The sequence below is a fragment of the Lemur catta genome, chromosome 9, assembly GCF_020740605.2.
Source record: "Lemur catta isolate mLemCat1 chromosome 9, mLemCat1.pri, whole genome shotgun sequence".
In the NCBI taxonomy this organism is placed as follows: Eukaryota; Metazoa; Chordata; class Mammalia; order Primates; family Lemuridae; genus Lemur; species Lemur catta.
The window spans coordinates 92,355,264-92,381,035 of NC_059136.1; the positions used below are offsets into that span (position 1 = coordinate 92,355,264).

Consider the following 25,772-nt stretch of genomic DNA (forward strand, 5'->3'; position numbering starts at 1 on the left):
TAGCTAACATTTATCAAGGGATGACTATGTGCTCATTTAACCCTCATAACAATGATATTATACCCATTTTACAGGTGAGAAAACAAAAATAAGGAGGTTAAATAACTTGCCCACTGGCAAAACCTTATTAGAACAGAGAGAAAAAAATACAACTGAGGAGTGTCTATCTCTAGAGTGAAAGACTTTAACACTATATTATAGTTTTATCATTAAATTTACACTAAAAACCATACTGGCTTTCCACTGCCTTCTACACAGGTGTAATTTATCTCCTTGGCTTTCAAGGTTGTATCCAGGACTGGCTACTTAATTTGTGGGGCCCAGTGCAAAATGAAAATGTTAGTCCTCTTGTTCAAAATTTATTAAGAATTTTAGGACAATAAGAGCAGAACATTAAACCAAACATGGGGCTCTTCTGAGCGTGGGGCACTGCATGACAGCAAAGGTCCCATGCCTGCGAAATCCTGCCGGCTGCACCTCCACCTATCCAACCTTATCTGCCACTAAGCCACTACAGTTCTGTGGGTTCCTTTTCTGATTCTTCTGGTCAATTTGATTATCGTCCTCTGTGCGCTTCTTTGTTCCTGGAATTTTGTCCTTTATCTTCTGTGCTCATCTTAATCTTAATAATCTTTTAAGGCCCAGGTAAGGACCAACTTTGTGCTAAGCATCTCATATATTTTATCTCATTTAATTCTCAAAACAATACTTCTATTAATATATAATGACTTGTGGAGGACATTTAAGTTCTGTGATACATAACCTTTTGTGGATGAATACATTAAAACAGGCATCACACTATATTCTTCTGAGGGTTTTTCTATAGGCTATGTACCTCCTTTTGTAAATTAAAAAACATCGGTCATACTAGGCTTAGAGTTTCGCACAATGAAAATATTTTGGCTTAAAGTGACAATGAAAAGATAACTGTTTTGATTTATAATACTGCCCAAAGACCATGAAAATAAGCACTGTTTTCTAAACCAAACAAATCTGTAGAAATACAATAAAACTGGGATAATGTTGATATGGAATATGAAATCAAACGAAGTGCATAGTGTTAGAAAATATCATACTTAGAAAAAAGATTGCCAATAATTTGCTACACATTGTATTATAAGCAGATTAAACACAGTTTGAGTCTCAACCAGTATTTTTTAAGGAAGCTCATTTTTTCCAGATATGTAAATAATTCTACAGATCAAATGTGAGACACAAAATCCTTAAAAACTGGATTACAATTACTAATGGCAACATTGTTTCAGGTAGCATAAAAGAGGAAAACCCTTCACTGAAATATTTTAGTGACCATATTTGAACAGCATGGAAAATATTAATACATTAGTCTTATTGTAGTAACTTAATACTTTAATTTGCTACATCAAGAGAAAATTAAGTCATTCAACATGTGCTCAAACTGGGGAAACAGTGGCCAATGAATAAAATGAATGAATAAAACTTAAACACATCAATATATATTAAGTACTTTCAAAAACGAGGAGAATGTACAAATTAAGGAAGCAGTTAAAAATATTTTATGTATGTAAAAATAAGAATTAAATATATATATATTATAAACATATACACAAAAAATAAAAAGTCATGAAAGGATAAGATATTCAAATAGTGCCAACATACCAACTTGCTGATTACAAAGGACAAACTGTACCTTACAATGGAGTGATGTGGTGGTCAGCACCTTAACCAAGTGACCATATCAACAATAGTGGAAAAACCTGAAATTATATGACTTTTGATATCATATAATAAATAGACAATATGACTCATCTAGCATTCTTGACAAAAATGTTGAATAAGAATCTAATCATGAGGAAATAATGACCTAGAATGTGGGACATTTTATAAGACATCTGGCCTAGATTTTTCAAAAAAGTCAATGTAATAGATTACATAGCTGAGCTAAAAACAACAAAAAGATGAGAAAAATGCTCTGGATTCAAAAATTCAAAACAGGAATAATCAAATGCAATGTGTGGTCCCTGTCTGGATCCTAAATCCAAAGAAATTTCTGACTTACAGACTAGATATTCAATGACATTGGTAGAATTACTGTTAATTTTTTAAGGTATGTTACCAAGGTTATAAAGGAGTGTGTGCTTATTCCTAGGAGACCCATGCTGAAGTATTTAGGGGTGAAGTGTCATGATGGCTACAATTTCCTTTCAAATGGTTGAGTAAAAGAGAGAAAGTGTGCACGAATGCAATGTTATAACGTGTTAACAACTGGTGAATACAGGTGAAGCATATGCAGTATTTATTCACTTCATGCTACTAGTCGTTTAATTTTCTGTGGGTTTGAAAATTTGTAAAATAAAAAGTTGGGAGAAAAAATTATAAATATTATTTGTTTTTTTCATTTATGTCCAGAAAGATATGTTATTTTTATCTCCCCCACAGAAAGAGAGAATGTGGAGTAGTGACAAAAAATAATTTCTGGTGAATTTTTCAACTTTTGGTAAACTTACAGACTTTCTAAGAATGAGATATAATGGGAAAATTCAAGTTTCTTCCTAGGGATGAGATCTGGATACTAAAAATATGTTAATGAAAATATTCCTGGCAGCATGAATATTCACGGCAATAAAATATACCTGGTTCTCATCTCTTAACTCTTCATGGTGGGTTGTTTTGTAGTTTAGGGATTTTTAACAAGAGCAAATACTACCTTATTAGTCGAATCGTCACCAGATGGAGACAGAGACAGACTCCAGAAGTCATAGACTCTTAAGTGGAGGACAAAAGACCCAGAAAGGCTCCATGGATGGACTTTAAGAAAAACATGAACCCTTGAAAATGACGGATAAAGCTGCACATGGATGTTGTTTTGGGAGGTCAGGGTCTATAGCTTTCATCAAGTTCTCAATGAGTCCAATGACTCAAAAAATATTAAAGAAACACTGTGCCCAAGAACAAAATTATTCATGATATAATTTAATACGATGCCCACCAAAACATCAGGTATTTTAAGGTAATTTTTCCGTAAGTTTCTTTTAGCTTTCTGACTGTAAAAGTTTTAGAAGTAGTACCTAAGTAATATTTAAGAAATTATAAATTTAAAAAAAAAACTCCAAGGCCATTTAAAATAATTTGGGATTAGTGAACTAAAAAAGGTTATAATTTGTTTTTAAAACAAAACTTACCGCTGAGGTGGCGTTCGTGGGCTCTTAAAGACTGCAGCTTTAGGTCTATCAGACTTGGAAGATTTGCATTTCACTTCATCTTCATATAATTCTGCCAATGCCAACTACATAAAAACAGGCTTGTTATAAAGTATAACACTAGAAATAAACTCTTCCATACAATAACTTATCAATAGAAAATTAACTTCAAATTAAGTGGTAAAGACTTTTCATGAAAAAATGAAGGCTCCTGCTTCAGATGACTCCTTCCCAAAATAAACTCATTGCATCTCCTATTTTACAGCACCCAAATGCCACATATATTAGAACAAATTTAAGTTATAATACTTATTTATTTTTAATTAACTATTCAACAGTTTCAAAAATTGTATTAGATAACAAATCTTTTTCAAATTTGGACCTATATAACTCTCCTATAATTCTTTTAAGAATTCTTGAAGATGTTTCACACCCATATCAGCTTCTTTAATCAGATCTCATAAAATAATTTCATTCAGCTGTTCAAGTTTTCAAAATCCAAGCACATAAAAAATTTCAAAAGTGTTCTGTTTAGCAGTCTCCCAGACATAAATTTCATCAAGTTTAGGAAAATAACTTTCTAAAAAACAGAATACAATATGTTACATGTATGGTTTAGACAGCAATATTATCAAATTATGCATTACATACGTGGCTAAATATCTTCAAAACAAAACAGAACTATATTTGTTTTTGAAATGGAATTTCAAAAAGTAATCCAAATATTTCAGCAATGTTTAAGTTATATGTTTTCTAACTTTTGAGATCTTTGGACAACTCAGAAACTTTCCTTAAGATCCCTGTGGCTATTCCATTATATAATAATTGTCATGACCATCATCTTTGGGGTTCCTTTCCCTCCCCCAAACAAAAACAAAACAGATAAAGTGCTCCTTTTAGAAGCACAAAAGACATGAAAATAACTCCACAGTTTCTTTCCTCAATAGCAAAAGAACATGAAATTGAGGCAAAGTTAACTCTTTGAAAATTCTATTAGTCAACTTTTAAAATATACACAAAGGAAACAAAAATGAAAGACTGTATTCTATCCTTTAATTTGTTTACCCCCCGATACAATAACTCCAATTTTTTTTTTTTTGACACAGGGACTATGTTGCCCAGGCTGGTCTTGACCTCCTGAGCTCAATGGATCCTCCCACCCTCACTCTTCCTAGCTGGGATTATAGGTGCATGACAGGGTGACTGGTTACTTTCATATTTTTAACATCACTATTTTGCTGGAAATCCAAATCATAAATGTGTTTTATAATCCAAAAGGACTGAATTCAAATGCTAACTTAGACGCTTACTGTGTGATCTTGGGCAAATTATTTAACTTTTCTGAGCCTTAGTTCTCACATCAAATGTCTAGAAAAAACTTACCCCAAAGGGATGTTTGAAAGATTAAATAGGGAAGGGGCAGAGCAAGATGACCAAATAGACAACTCCAGCTATCATCCCTCTGCACGAACACCAAATTCAACAACTAGCCACACAAGCAAGCACCTTCAGAACAACCAAAAATCAAGTGAGTGATCATACTACCTGGTTTTAACACCATTATCTAGGAAAGAGGCATTGAAGAGGGCAGAAAAGACAGTCCTGCACTGCCTATGTCACCCCTCCCCCACCCCCCAGCAGTGGAGAGACAATCTGTGTGCCAGGGGGAAGGAGACTGAAGTGATTATGGCACTTTGCATTGAAACCCAAGGCTCCCTTGTCACAGGGGAACACAGCACAGAGCAGAATTCTGCCACTGCCCATGGAGGAAGCACTCAGACTAGCTTGGCCCCAGAGAAATCTTCCACTCCAAAACCCAAGTTCTGGCTAGCCCAACCACTGGCTGACAAAAAGCAGGCTGGAATAAATTCATAAGGCAGTCAGGCCACAAAGGCTGCAGTCCTTGGGCAATTCCTGCAACTGTGCTGGCTCTGAGCCAGTGGACTTGAGGTGCACTTGACCCAGTGAGGCACCAGCAGTGGTGGCCAAGCCAGTGCCTGTGTCACTCCTCCTCTCCCCCCAACTACAGGCAGTGCGGCTCAGGGACTCTTCTTCTACTTGGGAAAGGACAGGGAAGAGTTCAGGGGACTTTGTTTTGCAACATGGGTACCAGATCAGCCACAGTAAAATAAAGTACCAAGTAGACTCCTGAAGCCCTTGAGTCCAGGCCTTAGTTCTTGGATGGCATTTCTGGATCTATCCTGGGCCAGAAGGAAACATGCTGTCCTGAAGGGAAGGAGCCAGTCCTGGCAGGATTTACCACCTGCTGACTAAAGAGCCCTTGGGCTTTGAATAAACATCAGAGGTATCCAGGCAACAGTCACCATAGGTTTTGGGTGAGACTGGTCTGGCTTCAGGTGTGACCTGGTGCTGGTGGCCATGAGGAGTGCCTATGTTACTCCTCCCCCAACTTGAGCAGCCCAGCACAGTAAGAGACTTTGCCTGGTAATTCCAGGGAATTCTCCCGTATCTTACTCAAGTCCACCAAGGCAGTACTACCAGGATTCTGCAAGAGTCATTACTAGGCCTGGAGCACCCCCAGTGCTCACACAGCTGCAGTAACCAAAGACTTAGATCACAACTCAACTCCCTTTGAATACCTGGAAAGCCTTTTCAAGAAGCATGGGATCAAAGAAGCCCAGACTGCAAAGATTAAAATAAATACCTAACTCTTCAATGCCCAGACATTGATGAACATCCACAAGCATCAAGGACACCGAGGAAAACGTGACCTCACTAAACAAACTACATAAGGTACCAGTGACCAATCCCGGAACAATGGAGATATGTGACCTCTCAGACAAAGAATTCAAAATAGCTGTCCTAAAGAAGCTCAGTGAACTTCAAGATAACACAGAGAAGGAATTCAGAAGCCTATCAGAGAAATTTAATGAAGAGATTGAAATAACTTTAAAAAATCCAGCAGAAATTCTGGAGCTGAAGAATTCAAACTGAGAAATGCATCAGTCTTTCAAGAGCAGAACTCACCAAACAGAGAAAGAATCAGTGATCCCGAAGATAGGCTATTTGGAAATACACAGTCAGAAGAGAAAAATAATAATAATAAAAAAGAATAAAGGACACCTACAAGATCTAGAAAATAGCATCAAAATGGGAAATCTAACAGTTATTTGTCTTAAAGAGCAGATAGAGAGAGAGAATGAGGTAGAAAGTTTATTCAACGAAATAATAAGAGAACTTTCCAAACCCAGAGAAAGATATCAACATTCAGGTACAAGAAGGTCATAGAACACCAAGCAAATTTAACCCAAACAAGACTACCTCAAGACATTTAATAATCAAGCTGCCAAAGGTCATGGACAAAGAAAAGGTCCTAATGGAAGCAAGAAAAAAGAAAAAAATAACATATAAAGAAGCTCCAATATGTATGGCAGCAGACTTCTCAGTAGAAACTTACAGACCAGGAGAGGGTGGTATGACATATTCAAAGTGATGGAGGAAAAAAAACCTTAACCCTAGAATATTATATCCTGCAAAAATTTCCCTCAAACATGAAGTAGAAATAAAGAGTTTCCCAGACAAACAAAAGCTGAGGGATTTCATCAACACCAGACCTGTCCTACAAGAAATGTTAAAAGGAGTTCTTCAATCTGAAAGGAAAGGACATTAATGAACGATAAGAAATCATCTGAAGTATACAATTAACTGGTAATACTAAGTTCAGATACTCTATAGCTGTTATTGTGGTACATAAACCACTTTATCTTAAGTAGGAAGACTAAAAGACAAACCTATCAAAAATAACTACGACTACTTTTTGAAAGATAGTATAAAAAGATATGGATGGCAACAACAAAAAGTTAAAAAGCGGGGGCGGGGGAGATGGAGTTTCAGGGTAGAATTCCTGTTACATTTCTCTTTGCACTTGTTTGTTTGTAAGCAGAGGTGTCATATGTTTAAAATAATTTTTTTTTTTGAGAAAGTCTTGCTCCATCACACCAGCTAGAGTGTAGTGGCATCATCAAAGCTCACTACAACCTCAAAATCCTGGGCTCAACCCACCCTCCTGTATCAGCCTCCCAAGTAGCTGGGATTACAGGTGTGTGCAACCACGCCTGGCTAGTTTTTCTATTTTTCGTGGAGACGGGGTCTTGCTCTTGCTCAGGCTGGTCTTGAACTCCTGACCTCAAGCGATCCTCCTGCTTCAGTCTCCCAGAGTGCTAGGATTACAGGCATGAGCCACTGCACCCGGTCTGGTTATATTTTTTGCAAACCTCATTGTAACCTCAAATCAAAAAAACCTACAACAAATACACAAAAAAAATAAAAAGAAATTAAAACACACTACTAGAAAAAAATCACTTTAAACAAAGGAAGAGGAAGTAAGAAAGAAAGAGAGGACCACAAAACAACCAGAAATGAAATAACAACATGGCAGTAGTAAGTTCTCACCTACCAATAATAACATGGAATGTGAATGGACTAAACTCTCTAATCAAAAGACACAGAGTGGCTGAATGCATAAAAAAATAAGAGCCAACCATATGTTGTCTGCAAGAAACATACTTCACATATAAAGACGCACAGACTGAAAATGAAGGGGTGGAAAAAGATACTCCATGCAAATGCAAACCAAAAAAGAGCAGAAGTAGCTATATTTCTATCAGATAAAATACATTTCAAGACAAAAACTGTAAAAAAAAAAAAAAAAGACAAAGAAGGTCATTATACTAAAATAATGATAAAGCGGTCAATTCAGCAAGAGGATATAACAATTCTAAATATATATGCACTCAACACTGGAGCACCCAGAGATAAACAGCAAATATCAGAGCTAAAGAGAGAGATAGACCCCAACACAATAATCACTGGAGACCTCAACAGTCCACTTTCAGCACTGGACAGATCATCCAGACAGAAAATCAACAATGAAACATTGGACTTAACCTACACCACATATGAAATGGACTTAATAGATATTTACAGAACAGTTCATCCAACAGCTACAGAATACACATTCTTCTCCTCAGCTCATGGATCATTCTCAAGGATAGACCACATATTAGACCACAAAACAAGTCTTAAAAAATTTACAAAAAAATTGAAGTCATAAAAAATATTTTCTCTAACCACAGTGGAACAGAACTAGAAATCCATAACAAGAGGAGCACTGGAAAATAAACAAATACGTGGAAATTAAACAATATGTTCCTGAATGACCAGTGGATCAATAAACAGATGAAAAAGGAAAATAAAAAATTCCTCAAAACAAATGAAAATGAAAACACAACATATCAAAACCTATGGGATACAGAAAAGGCAGTAATGAGAGGAAAGTTTATGGTGACAAGTGCCTACATCAAATAAGTAGAAAAGCTTCAAGTAAACAACGTAATGGTGCATCTCAAAGAACTAGAAAAACATGAGCAAACCAAACCCAAAACTAGTAGGAAAAAAAATAATAATGATAAGAACAGAAATAAACTGAAACACACAAAAATACAGAACATCAATGAAACAAAGTTGTTTTTTTTTGAAAAGTTAAACAAAATTGACACACCTTCAGCCAGAAAAAAAGAGAGAAGACCCAAATAAATAAAATCAGAAATGAAAAAGGAGACATTATAACTGATACTGTAGAAATCCAAAGGGTCATTAGGAACTACTATGAGCAACTATATGCCAATAAATTGGAAAACCTGTAAGAAATGGATAAATTCCTAGACACTTACAACCTACCAAGACTGAACCAGGAAGAAATCCAAAATCTGAATACACCAATAACAAGCAATCAAATAGAAACAGTAAGAAAAAGTCTCTCATCAAAGCCCAGAACTCAGTGGCTTCACTGATGAATTCTACCAAGCACTGAAAGAAGAACTAGAGAGAGTTGGAACCCATTCTATTAAGTGAAGTATCCCAAGAATGGAAAAATAAGCACCACAGGTACTCACCAGCAAACTGGTTTCCCTGATCATCACCTAAGTGCACATCTGGGACTAACACCAATTGGGTGTCGGACAGATGTGGGGGGAGGGGGGAGGGGATGGGTGCATACCTACATAATGAGTGCGATGCGCACTGTCTGGGGAATGGACACGCTTGAAGCTCTGACTCGGGGGGATGGGGGGAGCATGGGGAATATACATAACCTGAACTTTTGTACCCCCATAATAAGCTGAAATAATAAAAAATAAAGAGAAAGAAGAACTAATACCAATCCTACTTAAAATATTCCAAAAAATCAAGGAGGAGAGAATACTCACAAACTTATTCTGTGAGGCCTGTATCATCCTGATACCACAACAAAAGACACAACAAAAAAAGAAACTAGAGGCCAATATCTCTGATGAACATATATCCAAAAATCCTCAACAAAATACTAGCAAAGTGAATTTAACAACACATTAAAAAGAGTACTCATCATGATCAAGTGGGATTCATCCCAGGTATGCAAGGATGGTTCAACACATGCAAATCAATCAGTGTGATACATCATATTAACAGAATGAAGGACAACAACCACATGATCATTTCAATTGATGCTGAAAAAGCATTCGATAAAATTCAACATCCCTTCATGATAAAAACTCTCAAAAAACTGGGTACAGAAAGAACTTAACAGGATAAAAGCCATATATGACAGACTCACAGCTAGTGTGATACTGAAAGGAGAAAAACCGAAAGCCTTTCCTCTAAGATCCAGAATAAGACAAGGATCCCTATTCTCAACACTGTTATGCAACATAGTACTAGAAGTTCTAGCTAGAGCAATCAGACAAAAGAAAGAGAGGGCATCCAAATTGGAAAGGAAGAAGTCAAATTACCCTTGTTTGCAGATGATATGATCTTGTACTTATAGAAATCTAAAGACTCCACCCAAAAACTATTAGAACTAATAAATTCAGTAAAGTTGCAGGACAAAAAACCAACATACAAGTATCAGTAGCATTTCTGTATGTCAACAGCAAACAATCTGAAAAAGAAATCAAGAAAGTAACCCCATTTACAATAGCTAAAAAAAATAAATACCTAGGAATAGACTTAACCAAATGAAAGATCTCTATAATGAAAACTATGAAACACTGATGAAAGAAATTGAAGAGGATACCAAAACAAGGGAAAGATACTCTATGCTCATGGATTGGAAGAATCAATATTGCTAAAATGTCCATACTACCCAAAGCAATCTACACATGCAATGCAATCACCATCAAAATACCAATGACATTCTTCACAGAAATAGAAAAAAAAAATCCTAAAATTTATATGGAACCATAAAAGACCCAGAATAGCCAAAGCTGTCTGAGTAAAAACAAAACTGGAGGAATCACATTACTTGATATCAAATTATTCCACAGACCTGTAGTAACCAAAACAACATGGTACTGGCATAAAAACAGACACACAGACCACTGGAACAGAATAGAGAAGCCAGAAATAAATCCACACAACTTATCTTTGACAAAGATGCCAAGAATATACAATGGGGAAAGGACTGTCTCTTCAATAAATGGTTCTGGGAAAACTGAATATCCATATGTATTAGAGCCTTATCACTTGCCATATACAAAAATCAAATCAAAATGGAATAAAGACTTAAATCTAAGACCTGAAACTATGAAACTACTAAAAGAAAACACTGGAGAAATGCTTAAGGATATTGGTCTGGGCAAGGACCTCTTAATAATACCCCCAAAGCACAGGCAGCCAAATTAAAATTGGACAAATGAGATCACATCAAGCCAAAAAGCTTCTGCAAAACAAAGTGAAGAGACAACCCACAGAATGTGAGAAAACTACCCATCTAACAAGGGATTAATAACCAGAATATATAAGGAGTTCCAACAACTCAACAGGAAAAAAATCAAATATTCTGATTAAAAATAGGCAAAGGATCTGAATAGACATTTCTCAAAAAAAGACAAATGCCCAACAGATACTTGAAAAAATGCTCAACATCATTAGTCATCAGAGAAATGCAAATCAAAACTACAATGAGATAACATCATCCCCAGTAAAAATGGCTTTTATCAAAAAGACAGGCAATAATGAATGCTGGAAAGAATGTAGAGAAAGGGGAACCACTGTACACTGTTGGTGGGAATGTATATAAATTAGTGCAACCATTATGGAGAACAGTATGGAGGTTCCTCAGAAACTGCAAATAGAATTACCATATGATTCAGCAATCCTACTGCTTGGTATATGCCCAAAGGAGTGGAAATCAGTACGTCCAAAAGATATGTGCACTCCCATGTTTACTGCAGCACTATTCACAATAGCCAAGATTTGAAATCAACCTAAGTGTCCATCATCAGACGAATGCATAAAGAAAGTGTGGTACATATAATATATACAGTGGAATATTAGATAGCCACAAAAAGAATGAAATCCTGCCATTTGCAACAACATTGATGGAACTGCAGAACATCATGTAAAGTGAAATAAGGCAAGCACAGAAAGACAAATCTCGCTTTTTCTCACTCACATGTGAGAGCTAAATGTTATAAACAATTGATTTCATGGAGACAGAGAGTAGAATGACAGTTACCAGAGGCTGGGAAAGTTGGGCGGGGAGGTGAAGAGGGGATAAAGTGGGGATGGTTAATTGGTGCATATAGACATAATGAACAGTATTTGATAGCAAAACAAAGTGACTATAAATAACAAGTTAGGGTATACTTTAAATAAAGGACTGAAATTGGAATGTTCTTAACACAAAAAAATGATAAACCCCTGAGGTGACTAACACCCCAATTACCCTGATTTGATTAATTCACATTGTATGCCTGTATCAAAACATCACATGTACCCTATAAAGATATACATCTATTATGTACCCACAATAATTAAAAAGAAAATAAACTGAAAACTGCAAAAAAAGAGAAAGATAAAATAATGTACATAAAGCACAATGCACGTGTTCCACCACTAGAAGATCCTATTAAGTGTTTAGCAATGATTGTATCAGTGTTTCATTTTCCCCAAGATTTCTTTTCTTCCTTCAGTGTTATCTATCTATTTCCTTAAGGCCCTTTACTACCCCATCTCAAGCAAACCTAACCAAACCAAAGTCAGAGTCAGCGGAAGAGGGAGAGACTAGGGAGAGAGAAGGGAGAGACATTCTGACTTTTGGTCAGAGTTTTCATAAATTTTACCTCCCTAAACCTCTTCAAAATAGCATTCTTTTATGGATTTCCTACTGAGCCAATTATATTATTTCAGGTGTATGAATTACTTTTACACTATTCCTATTCTCATCAATGAAAATGTTATCTGTATTTCAAAGAGCCATCTCAGCTGTCCTTTACAAAACCTTTTCTAATTTTCCTAACTAAATATCTTTATTTTCTAAATACTCATAGCACATGCTATCCCTCAATGACATTTATATTAAGCATTACATTGTTATTATCTGTGCACTTCTTTGCTATTTTATCCCCTGTACATTTTAAGTTTCCCAGATTGTTTGTAACACTGTACTTAACAGGCAACAGATTCGTGTAGAATTACAGATTATAACATGAATCATAAACACATAGATGGATTTTTAAATTGAGGTTATGTTTGCTGTACAGTTTTGTACCTTGTTTTTAAAGAAGATTTGAATAAATGCTTCCAACCAAATAATTTTCTTCTCTAAAATAAATAAATAAACCAAATGCCTTTTCGATGGTGGAACATATGCTAACAAAACAATAATATGGGGGAAATAATATTAGAATAGGGAGTTACCTGGCTGAGAGATCCTAGTTATTAACAGTACATCATTAGCTAAGAAGAAAATATGTGATGTTTAGATGCCATGTGGCACCATATAGGCATATTAATGAATATTATAAAGAAATTTAATTTATATTGTTTAACATAGCAGATGATACCACACCAAAAGAGGAAATGATAATTTAAATTGATAAAAATTAATTGAAGTACTGGTCAAAACTAACAAAATAGCAACCAAATCTCGAAATGTAATTAGGATGTTTCAGTAATACAGAGAGAATAAAGTATGATAAGTACAGTATTGATAATCTCATCTGGAATTTTTAATGTGAAAAACTTGAACCTGAAAGCAAAGTAAGAGAATCAAGTATATAGCAAAAGATCAAAAGTGCTGGAATTCTCAGCCTTAGAGTGACATTCTAGAAGCTACAGTAAAGGTTTATTATAGAGAATAGCAACATTGGCATCACCTGTGAACCTGTAAGAACTGCATATGCTCAAACCCCCTTTAGACCTAATGAATTAATTAGACTCTGGGGGGAGGCTCAGCAATCTGTGCTTTAACAAGCCTTCCAGGTGATTCTGATGCACACTAAAGTTGAGAAGCAATGATACGGAATAATGATATTCAACAGGATTAGGATACTGTGGCAACACAGTATCAGACATTGCTATTCTTTTCTTACTTATAGTACCCACTATCAAGCCCACCCTATCAAGCCCAATCCTAACCCCTAATAAGTACTGAAGTTATCCTTCCCCCTCCTCCCATTCCAACCTATATGGAAACAGAATTAAGAACAGAAATCTGTTTTTTTTTTTTCTTTTTGACATTCTGGAAGAAAACTGGGACAGAGTATACAATTAAATACCTTAGCCAACTGTTAAAACCCACGTATGTGGGTGGATTGAGGGACACTAGAAGAGACAAAAATCTTTGACAATTCAGAAATGCTACTGAACACCATGGAGGTTTTTAGGCTTCATCTTGTCACTAACAATCCTGCTCTTAACTTTCCCACTGGCCATTTCCCAATTTGGGGAGATGAAGGGAGCCAAGAACATTTCTTGGTTTGATACTCAAATGAGATTCCCAAGTTTGCAGCTTGCAAATTGCAGGCTCCCAGTGCTGAGGGGCCTTTTGGGAAACAACTGTGTAGCTTTCCTCTGGTTGGACCTGGAACACTCCCTCTTGATTCAGATGCCAACAAACTCCACACCACATGCAGCTAAGATATACTTATTTAGGGGTACTTTTCTTTGTTCCAATTAGTAGTACATCACCCTTTTCCTCACCACGAAAGACTCTTAGAGCAAGCTCTTGGGGAAGAAGTATCTACTGAAAACTGCGCTGAGTAACTTGTAAGCATGTCTAGATTAAACAATAACAAGACAATCTATAAACAATATCCAAGAAACCATTTGGGGAGAACATCATTATCAATTCTTTAAACCTTTGATACATACTTTATTTCTTGATATGTCATCACTTTGGTTGTTTTCAAGTTTCTTTGCAAGTTCTTTACATTCATATTAAATTCTAAAGGAAAGATTGCCAATACTTAAATACTGTATCTTATACACCAAATCACACTCATAAAGGAATCAGTCATCTTCCTACTGACCTACCTAGAAGTACATAGATTAAAAAAAATCCCTATCTTCTAATTAAAAATGGAAACTAAGGCATTCTCAATTAGCAATGCCTACCAGCGTATCTCCAACCATTAATCATACATAGATCCAAATTGTCTGTAAACAATTTAACAGTATCAGGTGATCATTAACCACCTGTTCTCGCTTTTCACATAAAAAGAAGAAACGGATTTAAATTAGGCAAAGGATATTAAGTTACACAGTCTGTATTAACTTTAATGGCATTAGAATGGACTAACCAGTGAAAGTTACAGCATCTCTGTCCTTTGAAGGAAAAGAAACCAAATATTTGCCAAGCGAATACTGAACCAGGATAATATGAAAATTGGGCATAGGCCCTTTACAGACATATTTAATCCTTACACTCCTACCACTATCACCCTCAGTTTGCAAATGAAGACGCTGAGGTTTGAAAAGGTTAAGATATTTCTCCTAAGTTCACACAACTAATAATGGCAAGACCAAGAAGCAAACCAAAGTTGTTCTCACCACTAAATACATTTTTCCTCAACACCCCTCGCTGCCTCTTAGTAATGTTGGTCCACAATAGAAAAGATGAGGTGGATAATAGCTTCCTATTCCTTGACTGTTTACTACTACTGAATTGATTATGGGCACTGGAACTATTCTACATTGATCTCACCGCCTAATCTTACACTGATCTCTCCATTCTCCAAATTTGTTATTTTATGCATTGCCTTATTTTGGCACCCAATCATACCCCATCTTAAAAGGTTATGCTAAATGTATTCATATACTATATCTCAAAACCAAAACCAAAACAAACAAAAAACTCTGTAGGTTTCCAAAAGGTAGAAAGGTTTTTACACTTCCATATCCTTCACCAGTGTCCAGCCCCAACTGTGGATTTGATGTGCTATTTATCTCTGCATTCCCCAGAGCTTAACGGTATGTTATACAGCAGGTGGTCAATACATGTTTGTTCAAGTAAGCGAATGAAAGTGGGGCCATAAAGTAATAGAGCACTGTTCTACCAAGGTTTATGGATTCAATCTCATTCATTTTTAACTATAGCTTCTTACAGACGTTTACGTGTTGAATTTTATCAATGATCTTATAAGGTGATAGAAAAAGCCTAAAATGAGCAAAGTGGTGTTAGCATCTAATAAAAGAGGATTTCGTGAACTCGTATTTAACTAACAAATGTCAGTGTCCCATAACGTTACAAAGTCTTATTTGCTCGTTTCTTACGCGCAATGTTGTATCGCTTTAGCTCACCTCTTTAAAAGAGAAAAGCTACTTGATAAAAAGTATCTTTTTGTATTTAAGTAACCAAGTCAGCATTCAAGACAAAAGAACTCGCAACACGTGACACTACTTTTTAAGTGACTGCCTACTTTACTATGGCCACTGCAAAGCTTTCTTCTGTAGTCTCAAGAAGGAAGCACTGACCAGTGAACTGACCCCGCAAAATGCCATTCTAAATGCACAGTTGGTTTTTACAGCCCACACAGGGTGGAGGAAAAACGAGGCACCGACGCTAGAGACCCGGGCACTTGTTTCCACGACCCCCACAGCGTGAAGCCCCCCCCCGGGACATCCGCGGCACCACAGTCACAATTCCGCCCCCAGATAGGGTCCAGGAAAGGCTTAGCCGAGGCCAAAGGCGGCCTCCGACTCGCGCCCGAGGGCGCTCATCGTCGCGGTCCCTCCCTCGGCTGCTGGCCGCACCTGCAAATCTCGCGCACTCGGGGGCCGCGGCACGGAAGACCTCCTCTCCTGCTCGCCAGGCTCGGCGCCGCCGCCCTCCGCCATCTTCCGCCGGCTAGCGGCGCCCGCCGCGGACTGCCTTTCCACAACTTCCGGGTCGGTTGCCTGGCAACCGCGGGAAGGGCGGAGCTGCGCGAGGCGCATGCGCGTTCCCGCTCCCCGAGGCCGCGGGGTCTCCCCGCCTCAATTTCCGGCCCCGACTCATCTGTCCGGTTTCGTTTTTTTTCTCAAAGGAAATTGGCCCGCAGAATTTCTCTGTAGGCAAATCTCGTTCTTCCGCTTGTTGGACGGCGCTGTAGGCGGCTCTAGAGGGCAGCATTGACTTGCAGGTTCATTTAACCAACACTGAAAACGTCCTCTGGATGTTTTATATGATGAAAATTGCAACCTCCCTTTCTAGTCTTGGTCAGATTCTCATCTCTCCTATCAAGGACTGGATGGTACATCGCCCCCACAGCATGAACTAGTATTGAGGGTGAAAAACAAGATAAATGCTCTATGCAGGCAGAACTGGAGACAGTTAAGCCCTTTGCATTCAACTGTGATTGATTGAAACTCTGTCTTATCCCAGGCACTTTTATGGCCCAGAAATGCAAAGGTAAAAAGAAATAGTTCTGGTCATTATGAAACTCACAATCTAGTGGAGGAAAAGACATGTAAATGGAAGATAAAATGCAATTTGCAGTAGAGGGTTCACAGAAGTGTTATAAAGGCACTTGAAAAACAGCAGGTGCAAGAAGAGCACTCGGACCTATTTTTTTCTCCCTGTTAACAGAAAAAATTCCAAACTCTGTAAAATAATTTGAAGAGATTTATTCTGAGCTAAATATATGTGACCCCAGCCTGGGGAACATGGTCTCAAGAGATATTGAGAAGATGCACCCTAAGCAGCCAGGTTACAATTTGGTTTTATATATTCATGGAGACAGGATTACAGGTAAAATCATAAATCAATACATGGAAGGTATACATTGGTTCATGCTGAAAAGACAACATATCTTGAAGCAGGAGCTTACAAGTCATAGGTGGGTTTAAAGAATTTTTTAGTTGGCAATTGGTTGAAAGGGTTAAGCTTTGTTCAAAGACCTGGAGTAAATAGAAGAGAATGCTTGAGTTAAGATTGTGGGGTCTGCTAGAAAACTTGAGTTAAGATATAAGGGTTTTCTATCTGTTGTTAACAGAGAAGAAGCCAAACTCTGTAAAATAATTTTAAAGACATTTATTCTGAGCCAAATTTGAGGCCCATAACCTGGAGCCATGCCCAAGATTGAGCAGGTGGATTCTCTGTGGTTGGGTTATGGTTTGGTTTTATACATTTCAGGGAGACAGGGATTACAGGTTAAGTCATAAATCAATACGTGTAATGCATACATTGGTTTGGCCCAAAAAGGTGGCCATCTTGAAGGGGCAGGGGTGGCTTACAGGTTATAAGTGGGTTTAAAGATTCTTTGACTTGCAATTGCTTAAAGACATGAACCTTTGTCTGAAGGCTTGGAATGTTTTAAGATAAGGAGGTCTGCTAATCAGAGACAAGCCACCAGACATATATTTGTTGTGTAAATTGAGTATGTGCAGGTTTGTCTTGCATACCCTTAGGCCTGTTAATGGATTACAAAGGATGTCTCCAAGAAGGGAGGGGGGCATGATGAGGCATGTCTGACCTCCCTCCTCACAGTAGCAGGCAATTTAGTTTTAGGATATCACCTTGTCCAAGAAGGGGTCCATTCAGTCAGCCAGTTGGGGGGAAGCCTTAGGATTTTATTTTAGTTCACACTGTTATGTGCTGCTATACGAGATTCAGGTTGGAAAGTAAACCACATTATACCAGGTTAATAAAAACCTGTTTAATGATATTTTATCATTTGTAAGTGTGACTCACCAGGCAAATTCTTAGGAATTTGGGCAAGATAAAAAAAAAATGTCAGAGTTTAGTCCTTATTCCTGAAAGCAGGAAACCAATCTTCCATGTGAAAGATACCCTCCCTACCCTAGGAGGAAAAATACTGTTATCACAAGAAATGGAGAGTTAAAATGCAGATAAATCTATACAAATAGTCTTTATTAAATTAATCCATATTTTCCTAGTTACTTTTCCATGAGTGCTTCTTTGTTCAACTAGTATATAAGCACTTAGGCCTAGCCACCTCTTTGGATTTTCATTTTCCTGTGAGGATGCCTATGTACGTGTAAAATTTTATTAAATAAAATTTGTATGCTTTTCTCTTGTCCATCTGTTTTATGTCACTTTAATTCTTGGGACCAGTTGGAGACAGAGAGAGTAGAGGAGAAAATGTTCCTCCTTTACAGTGCGTTCCATATGCAATTTCATTCATCTGTCAGGTAAGTATTGTTATTACCATGTTACACCCAAGGAAACCAGATGATAAAGACTAAATTCACTCTGTAGTAAATGGCAGTACCAGATACTAAACCTTGCATTTCTTGTCCTGTTACTCTTTTTAATACAACATTCTACCCTCAAAATCCCTGGCTCTTCATTAACAAGAGATGCCCCATAGAGCCAATGACATTTTAGCTGAGTCTTGGAGAAGTACTTTTTGTGGAAGTAGTAGACCAGAAAGAACCATGGGTAAAAGCAAAGATATGTACAAAGGCACAGAGATTTGAAATGTCATGTTCTTGTCAGCAAAGTACTACTTGGTTGAAGCTTGGGAGAAGTGACAGAAGATGGTTATGGGGTGGTTGGGAGGAGACAGATCTAAACTGGAGATATAGGCTTGAGACAGATTCTGAAGGATCTTACCTTAGATTAGCAGTGGAACATTACCCTCTGGGCCAGTGATTCTCAAACATTGTTGCACCTTAGAATCACTTCTTCCCTCCCCTCTCCAGGAACTCAGATTTAATTTGTATGGGGTAGAACTCAAGCATCATATTTTTTAAGATGCTCCCCAAGTGGACTTTGCTACTGGTCGAAACAGTGTCCCTGGTACTGGGCTTGCCCTCCCACTCTTAACAACCCAAAACTCAACAAAATATGTAAAACAACTGTTTTTAGTCATTGAGCAACAGACAATACTAGCCTGTGATACCTGAAAGAAGGAAAATGAGCAAGGTGAGCTCTGTTTGCCCTGGCTTTCTGCATGGAACTCTCAGGCATTGCTGGTGGGGTATAGAATGGTACAGTCACTTTGAAAAATAGTTTGTCAGTTTCTTCTAACATTAAATATTCCATTGTAAGACCCAGAAATTCTACTCCTAAGTATTGGTCCAAGAGGAATGAAAATATTTGTTTACAAAATATTTGTACCCATATATTCATAGAAGTTTTAGTCATAGTAGCCTCCAAACTGGAAAATCTAAATATCCATCAACAAATGAATGGATAAAATTTTGATAAATTCATACAATGGAATACTGCTCAATGCTATTATAAAAGAAGAAATTACCAATTCATATACCATGGATGGATCTCAAAGATTTTATCTTGAGTAAAAGAAGCCAGATGCAAAAGATTAAATATTGTCTGATTCAATTTATATGAAGTTTTAGAACAGGTAAAATGAATCTTTAATGACAGAAAGTTGGTGGTTGCTTGGGGACTGTTTCTGTAGGGAAGGATAAGCTTGGGGAATTTGACTGAAATAGGACCTGTGGGAACTTCTTGAGGTGACAGAAATGTTTTATAGCTTGATTGTCATGGTAGTTATACAGGTATATACATCTGTTAAAAACACATTTAGCTATACACTTAAAATGCATGCATTTTAGTGCATGTAAATTATACATTTATGAACTTGATTGAACTAAAACCCTGCTGAGTTGATTCTGTTGTGCAGCTGTGGTTGAAAGCCACTGCTCTAAGGCAATTGGGAGCCAGGAAAGGGTTTTTGATTTAGGAAGATCACAGAGGCATCAGTGTGTAGGATGAATCAAAGTTAGGAAACTAGGTTATTACAACAATGAGAGGTAATTAAGACTCAAGTTTTATCAGTGGCACCGAGTATAGAGAGAAGCAATAGTTGGTAAGAATATTAGGGTCAGAGCCATTAGGTGCTGAAGACTTCAAAGTGGAATATATGAAAAAGGAGGAATAAAGAGCGACATCTGGGGATTTGGCTAGGTGATTTGATAAATGGTGCTACCTGTAAATTATTGAGTTGAAAGGGAAAAGCAAATTTCTTTTTTTTTTATATTTTTTATTTCAGCTTATTATGGGGGTACAAAAGTTCAGGTTATATATATTGCCCATGTCCCCCCATCCCCCTGAGTCAGAGCTTCAAGCATGTCCATTCCCCAGACAGTGCACATTGCACTCATCATGTAGGTATACACCCATCCCCTCCCCCCACCCCCCACCTTTGTCCGATACCCAATTGGTGTTATTCCCAAATGTGCACTTAGCTGATGATCAAGGAAGCCAATTTGCTGGTGAGTACATGTGGTGCTTATTTGGAAAAAGCAAATTTCAAAGGAAAGAAACAAGTTTGTTAGAGACACTTTGAAGTCAAAATTTATGTGAGACACTCAGATGAAAATGTATCATGGAGCAGCTGCAAATTATGGGTTTAATTTTTTTTGTTTTATTTATTTATTTATTTATTTTTATTTCAGCTCTTCATGGGGGTACAAAAGCTCAGGTTATATACATTGTCCATGTCCTGCCCATCCCCCTGAGCCAGAGCCTCAAGCCTGTCCGTTCTCCAGACAGTGCGCCTGGCACTCACCATGTAGTCGTACCTCCATCCCCTCCCCCCCCCACCTCCCCGAGTCAGCACCTTCAACATGACTATTCCCCAGACGGTGCGCAACGCACTCATCATGTAGGCATACACCCATCCCCTCCCCCCACCCCCTGTCTCAGTCTGATATCCAATTGGTATCCTTCCCCGATGTGCATTTAGGTGATGATCAGGGAAACCAATTTTCTGGTGAGTACATGTGATGCTTGTTTTTCCATTCTTTGGATACTTCACTTAATATAATGGGTTCCAACTGTCTCCAGGAGAACCAAAGAGATGTCGTATCACCGTTATTTCTTATAGCTGAGTAATGCTCCATGGTATACATATACCACAGTTTACTAATCCATTCGTGGATTGATGGGCATTTGCGTTGTTTCCACATCTTTGCAATTATGAATTGTGCTGCTATAAACATTCGGGTACAGGTGTCTTTGTTATAGAATGACTTTTGTTCTTCTGGGTATATGCCCAATAATGGGATTGTTGGATCGAATGGTAGGTCTACTTGAATCTGTTTAAGATATCTCCATACTGCTTTCCACAGGGGTTGCACTAGTTTGCAGTCCCACCAGCAGTGTATGAGTGTTCCTGTCTCTCCGCATCCACACCAACATGTGTTGTTTTGGGATTTTTTCATAAAGGCCATTCTCACTGGAGTTAAGTGGTATCTCATTGTGGTTTTGATTTGCATTTCCCTGATGATTAGGGATGTTGAGCATTTTTTCATATGTTTGTTAGCCATTCTTATATCTTCTTTTGAAATATGTCTATTCATGTCATTTGCCCACTTTTTGATAGGGTTGTTTGATTTTTTCTTGCTGATTTTCCTGAGTTCTAAATAGATTCTTATTATCAGTCTTTTATCTGATGTGTAGTATGCAAAAATGTTTTCCCATTCTGTAGGCTGTCTGTTTATTTTTGTGACTGTTTCTTTGGCTGTGCAGAAGCTTTTTAATTTAATCAGGTCTATGGGTTTAAGTATTAGGAGATTAGGTGAGAATTTTGGTTTAGAGATACAGGTTTGGGTGTTGACTGTCTGTAAGTGATAGCAGAGTAGATGAGGCTTCCAAGGAGCAGTGGGAAATGTGAGAGATACAAGGACCAAGAACACTCAGAAACACCAACATAGAAGAACTCAGTGGAAAAAGAAGAACATTCAAAGTAGACCTGAGGTATAGTCAGAGAGGTGGGATGAAGATGAGAGATTAGAAAGAACTAGTGATGAGGCAGTTTCAAGGGGAAGATCAGCGATGCCATTTACTACTATAATCAAGTAAGATTAGGACTAGATGGTATCCACTGGGTAAGGGAAAAGGAGATTGCTGTCCCCAAAGTTACTACTAATTTCAAAGTTAGAGAAGAAAATCCATATTATAGTAATTTCAGAGGGACACCTAGAACAGTGAAGGCTACATTTCAATGTACTTAATATCAATGGTGTGCAGGGGGTGCCTTATATTTAATACTTGCTCATGAGAGCATATTGTTAAGTTTTTAGGAATTTTTCAAGGCAGTTGTTAAGTACAGTGATTATTACAAATTAAATTATACTAAAACTAATGTATAAATATTCAAAAACTCATCATTTCCTGGTGATGATATATTTTACTATAATCTATGCTCTCGAGGTGATTTCCACCTATTGTATCTGTGTGGTGGAGATGCTGTGATGGCGGCTATTGCACACCTCTTCCCAACCCTGCATTCAGTGACAACATGTTGGTGGCTTGAAATCTACCATGGTGTTAGGTAGGGATAAGGGGAGGGGGAATAGATGCCTTGTCCAAGGGTTTTCCACTGAAAAACAGATGGTACTAGGAGATTCTTTGTCTACAATAGGAGGAACAAATTGACCAGAGTGGGCTTAAGGAATAGATGACATGTCAAGGGGGCTTCCAAGGACTGAACAGATGTTTGGTCTATGACAGGGAGTCTCCAAGGACTGACCAAACAGAAAGGGGTAGAGAGGCCACAAAGTAGAGACATCATCAAGGCTACAAAAGGGGGTCTTTGGAGCATGCTTACAAGTAAGGTGACAGTATCCTCAAGTGACCTACCCTCATTAACATAGTAAAACCCACACCCACCAGCACCATGACAGTTTACAAATACCATGGCAACCCCCAGAAATTGCCTTAGAAGGTTAAAAATGGGGAGGGTTCCCAGTTCCGGAAATTCTCCACCCCTTTCCAAGAAAAACCATGAATATTTCACTCCCCCATTTAACAGAGAATTAGGGAATCAGCATAAAGGGGAGAAATCTTGTCAAACTCAGGGTCTCTTCCACTCAATGGGGGTTGACCCGTTCCTTCTCCTGAACAAACTATGCTTTAATAAACTTTGGCACTTTGCTTGCTCAGATCTGCTTGTTCTGCTCATTTGCTCCATTGACTTGGTACCGATAACCATTCTTCGGTAGTCGAAACTAAGAACCAGGGAACACGGACCTGACATCTTGTTGGGCCTAAGAATACTGAGTCATAGAAATGCCCCCGCTATTTCTGGAGACAAGATTTGATTTCAGAAGTCACATAAGGCTTTGCCTTAAAGAAAAAAGAAATGTGTTAGTTCAAAAGCTGCCTCGTCTCAGGAGGGCGTCTCCTTGGTCAGTACAAGCTGCATTTCAAAGAGACAGCTGTAAACTGGGCCTATGGTTCTCACCTGTTTTGAAAGACAAGACAGGCCTCTTCCTAGAGCCATGGGTTGCCAGAGCTGGCAAGGACCCCCGGAGATGAGAGCTGATCAGAGAGATATGCTAATGCCCAAGCCGGGCCCAGAAGGAGCCATGCGGTTAAAGTAGTTAACACAAAGCACAGCTCATGTTGACTTATGAAATCATCTCTGTCTCCAAGAACACAGTCACAGGAGCCAAGATGTCTCTGGTTCTTGCTAAAGTAATAGCCTTATCAGAAAACTTAGAAGTTTGCCCCAAGAAGATTTTACAACTCATTGTTCCCCTAGTTAGAGTAGTTAAAGGATCCTTTAACTACTTTAACTACTTCTAAAAGTAGCCTTTTAGAAGACTTTGACCCTAAAGCAAACTGCCTGTCAGCTTGTATCTGCCCTATACAATACCTGTGTGGATATTAAGTTTGGGAGATATTTCTAGCGGGAGGAAATATCCCCATCCGGATACCCTCCTTTTATCTATTTTCATAAACCTTTACTTTATAAACTATATCTTTGGCTCTGTGTATTATTACTATTATTTCTGTTTCCTACTATTTTTTCATCCTTTGCGATGACCCCTGTCTGAGAGACCTGATCGGAAGAAAAAACCTCCTTGCTGGGAGCGTAGCTAACTCCCCGCAAACTGGCGTGGTCAACTTAGAGACCTGATCCGAAGAAAGAGATAAAACCCCTTTGCGGGAGCCTAGCTAACTCCCCGCAACATCTGGTCCCCACACCTGCATCGGTGGGAATGTTTACACCTCAGACATTGAAAAATACCACAAAGAAGTTTGTTTGTTGATCATCTACTCTAAATTTAAGGATCTGTTGAAGAAAACATTTACAATGCAGTTGAGACTTAAAAGTGTGCTGTTATATTGTGAACAGTGAAATAAAAAAAAAGAAAAAAGAAATATTCTTCTAGTATTTGAAAATTATTAGTTGATTCATGAAGAAGCTGCTCATGTTACTGAGTTACTACAGATGTTTGAGCTGGTTCATTTACCTCTTACTTGCATGGTGTTAAAATGAACAAAATCTTTTGGCTTGTGATGAAAGTGATAATATCTTTCCTCTTTTTTCTCCAAAGAAATGTGATCAAAAATACCTCAGTCTTCCTTCATTCTCTAACTATTTTATATTCAGAAAGTGGGTGAAGAGTTTCAAGAATTATGGCATTTATTATATATGAAATAGTCTCCATCTATCATTCTGTAAGATATTTGCTGTCCGTAAAACCAACTGTCTCACATTCACTTTGACCTATAATATTTAATATGTATTATTTATTGGGGTGCTTAAACTGGAAACTTACCATTAAACATTAAATTTTGTTATAATTAATATTTCCTTACATTAGACTGGAAGATCATGGAGACCATGGGCCAAGTTTTTATCTCCAATGCCTTAACATAGAACCTGGCACCATGATATGTACTTTTAATAAATGTTTGAATGAGTGAATGCATAAATGAAGGAGGTAGGGATTCATAACTCAGGGGCAGATTTGACTGTCTCCAAATCCCATTTTCGATTCATAGAAAGTCAAGAAATAACAAGATCCATCAACAGAGATCTTCATTAGATATGGACAAGAGAGACAGTATAAAATATAGGCCTCTCCATCTTGGACTATTCAAGTGCATCCAACTTCAACTTCACCTAAATGAAAACTCACATTTGTGTAATTTTACTTATGCTGGACATCACTGAGGCTAAGATCAGAGGTCATTGTAAAATACAGTGGCCTTGTTTCATCCTTGAAAATATTTTCATGTTGTTCTTGTAATATAAACAGAATATAGAATATTTACAGTTGGTAATTTTCATGGATTGCATATGTTATTTCATGCAATCTACAACTTTCTGGGATAGATATTGTCTTCATTTTACAGAAGTAATTGATGAGCAGAGAAATAAGATGAATTTCTTCATGTCACTCAGCTATTAGGTGGCAGAACCAAGTTTTGAATTCAGGTCCATTGCACTCAAAAGTATAAGCTTTTCCTTTTATCCCATCTCTCATATAAAGTTGCTGAGAACACTGAATTGTTGAATACTGAACCATTGCTGCTAGAGGTAGTACAGAGTTAGGTTCCTGTGAACATTTGGTTACATTTTCACCAACTGATCAATACATAAC

At 37.7% G+C, this 25,772-nt stretch overlaps 1 protein-coding gene across 2 annotated transcripts in view; it reads right to left on the reverse strand.

Moving 5' to 3' along the window:
* Window positions 1-16,338, reverse strand: part of UBXN2B (UBX domain protein 2B) — a 36,801-nt gene extending 20,463 nt beyond the window's left edge. The window contains exons 1-2 of one of the 2 annotated variants that reach the window (XM_045560924.1): window positions 16,215-16,338; window positions 3,162-3,265 (exon numbers count right to left, since the gene is read on the reverse strand). In XM_045560924.1, coding sequence (XP_045416880.1) covers window positions 3,162-3,265; window positions 16,215-16,298 — 188 coding nt within the window. In that variant the 5' untranslated portion in view covers window positions 16,299-16,338. The remainder of the gene's footprint in view (window positions 1-3,161; window positions 3,266-16,214) is intronic. The other variant, XM_045560925.1, reaches the window with a different exon arrangement.
* Between the last annotated feature and the right edge of the window lie 9,434 nt (window positions 16,339-25,772).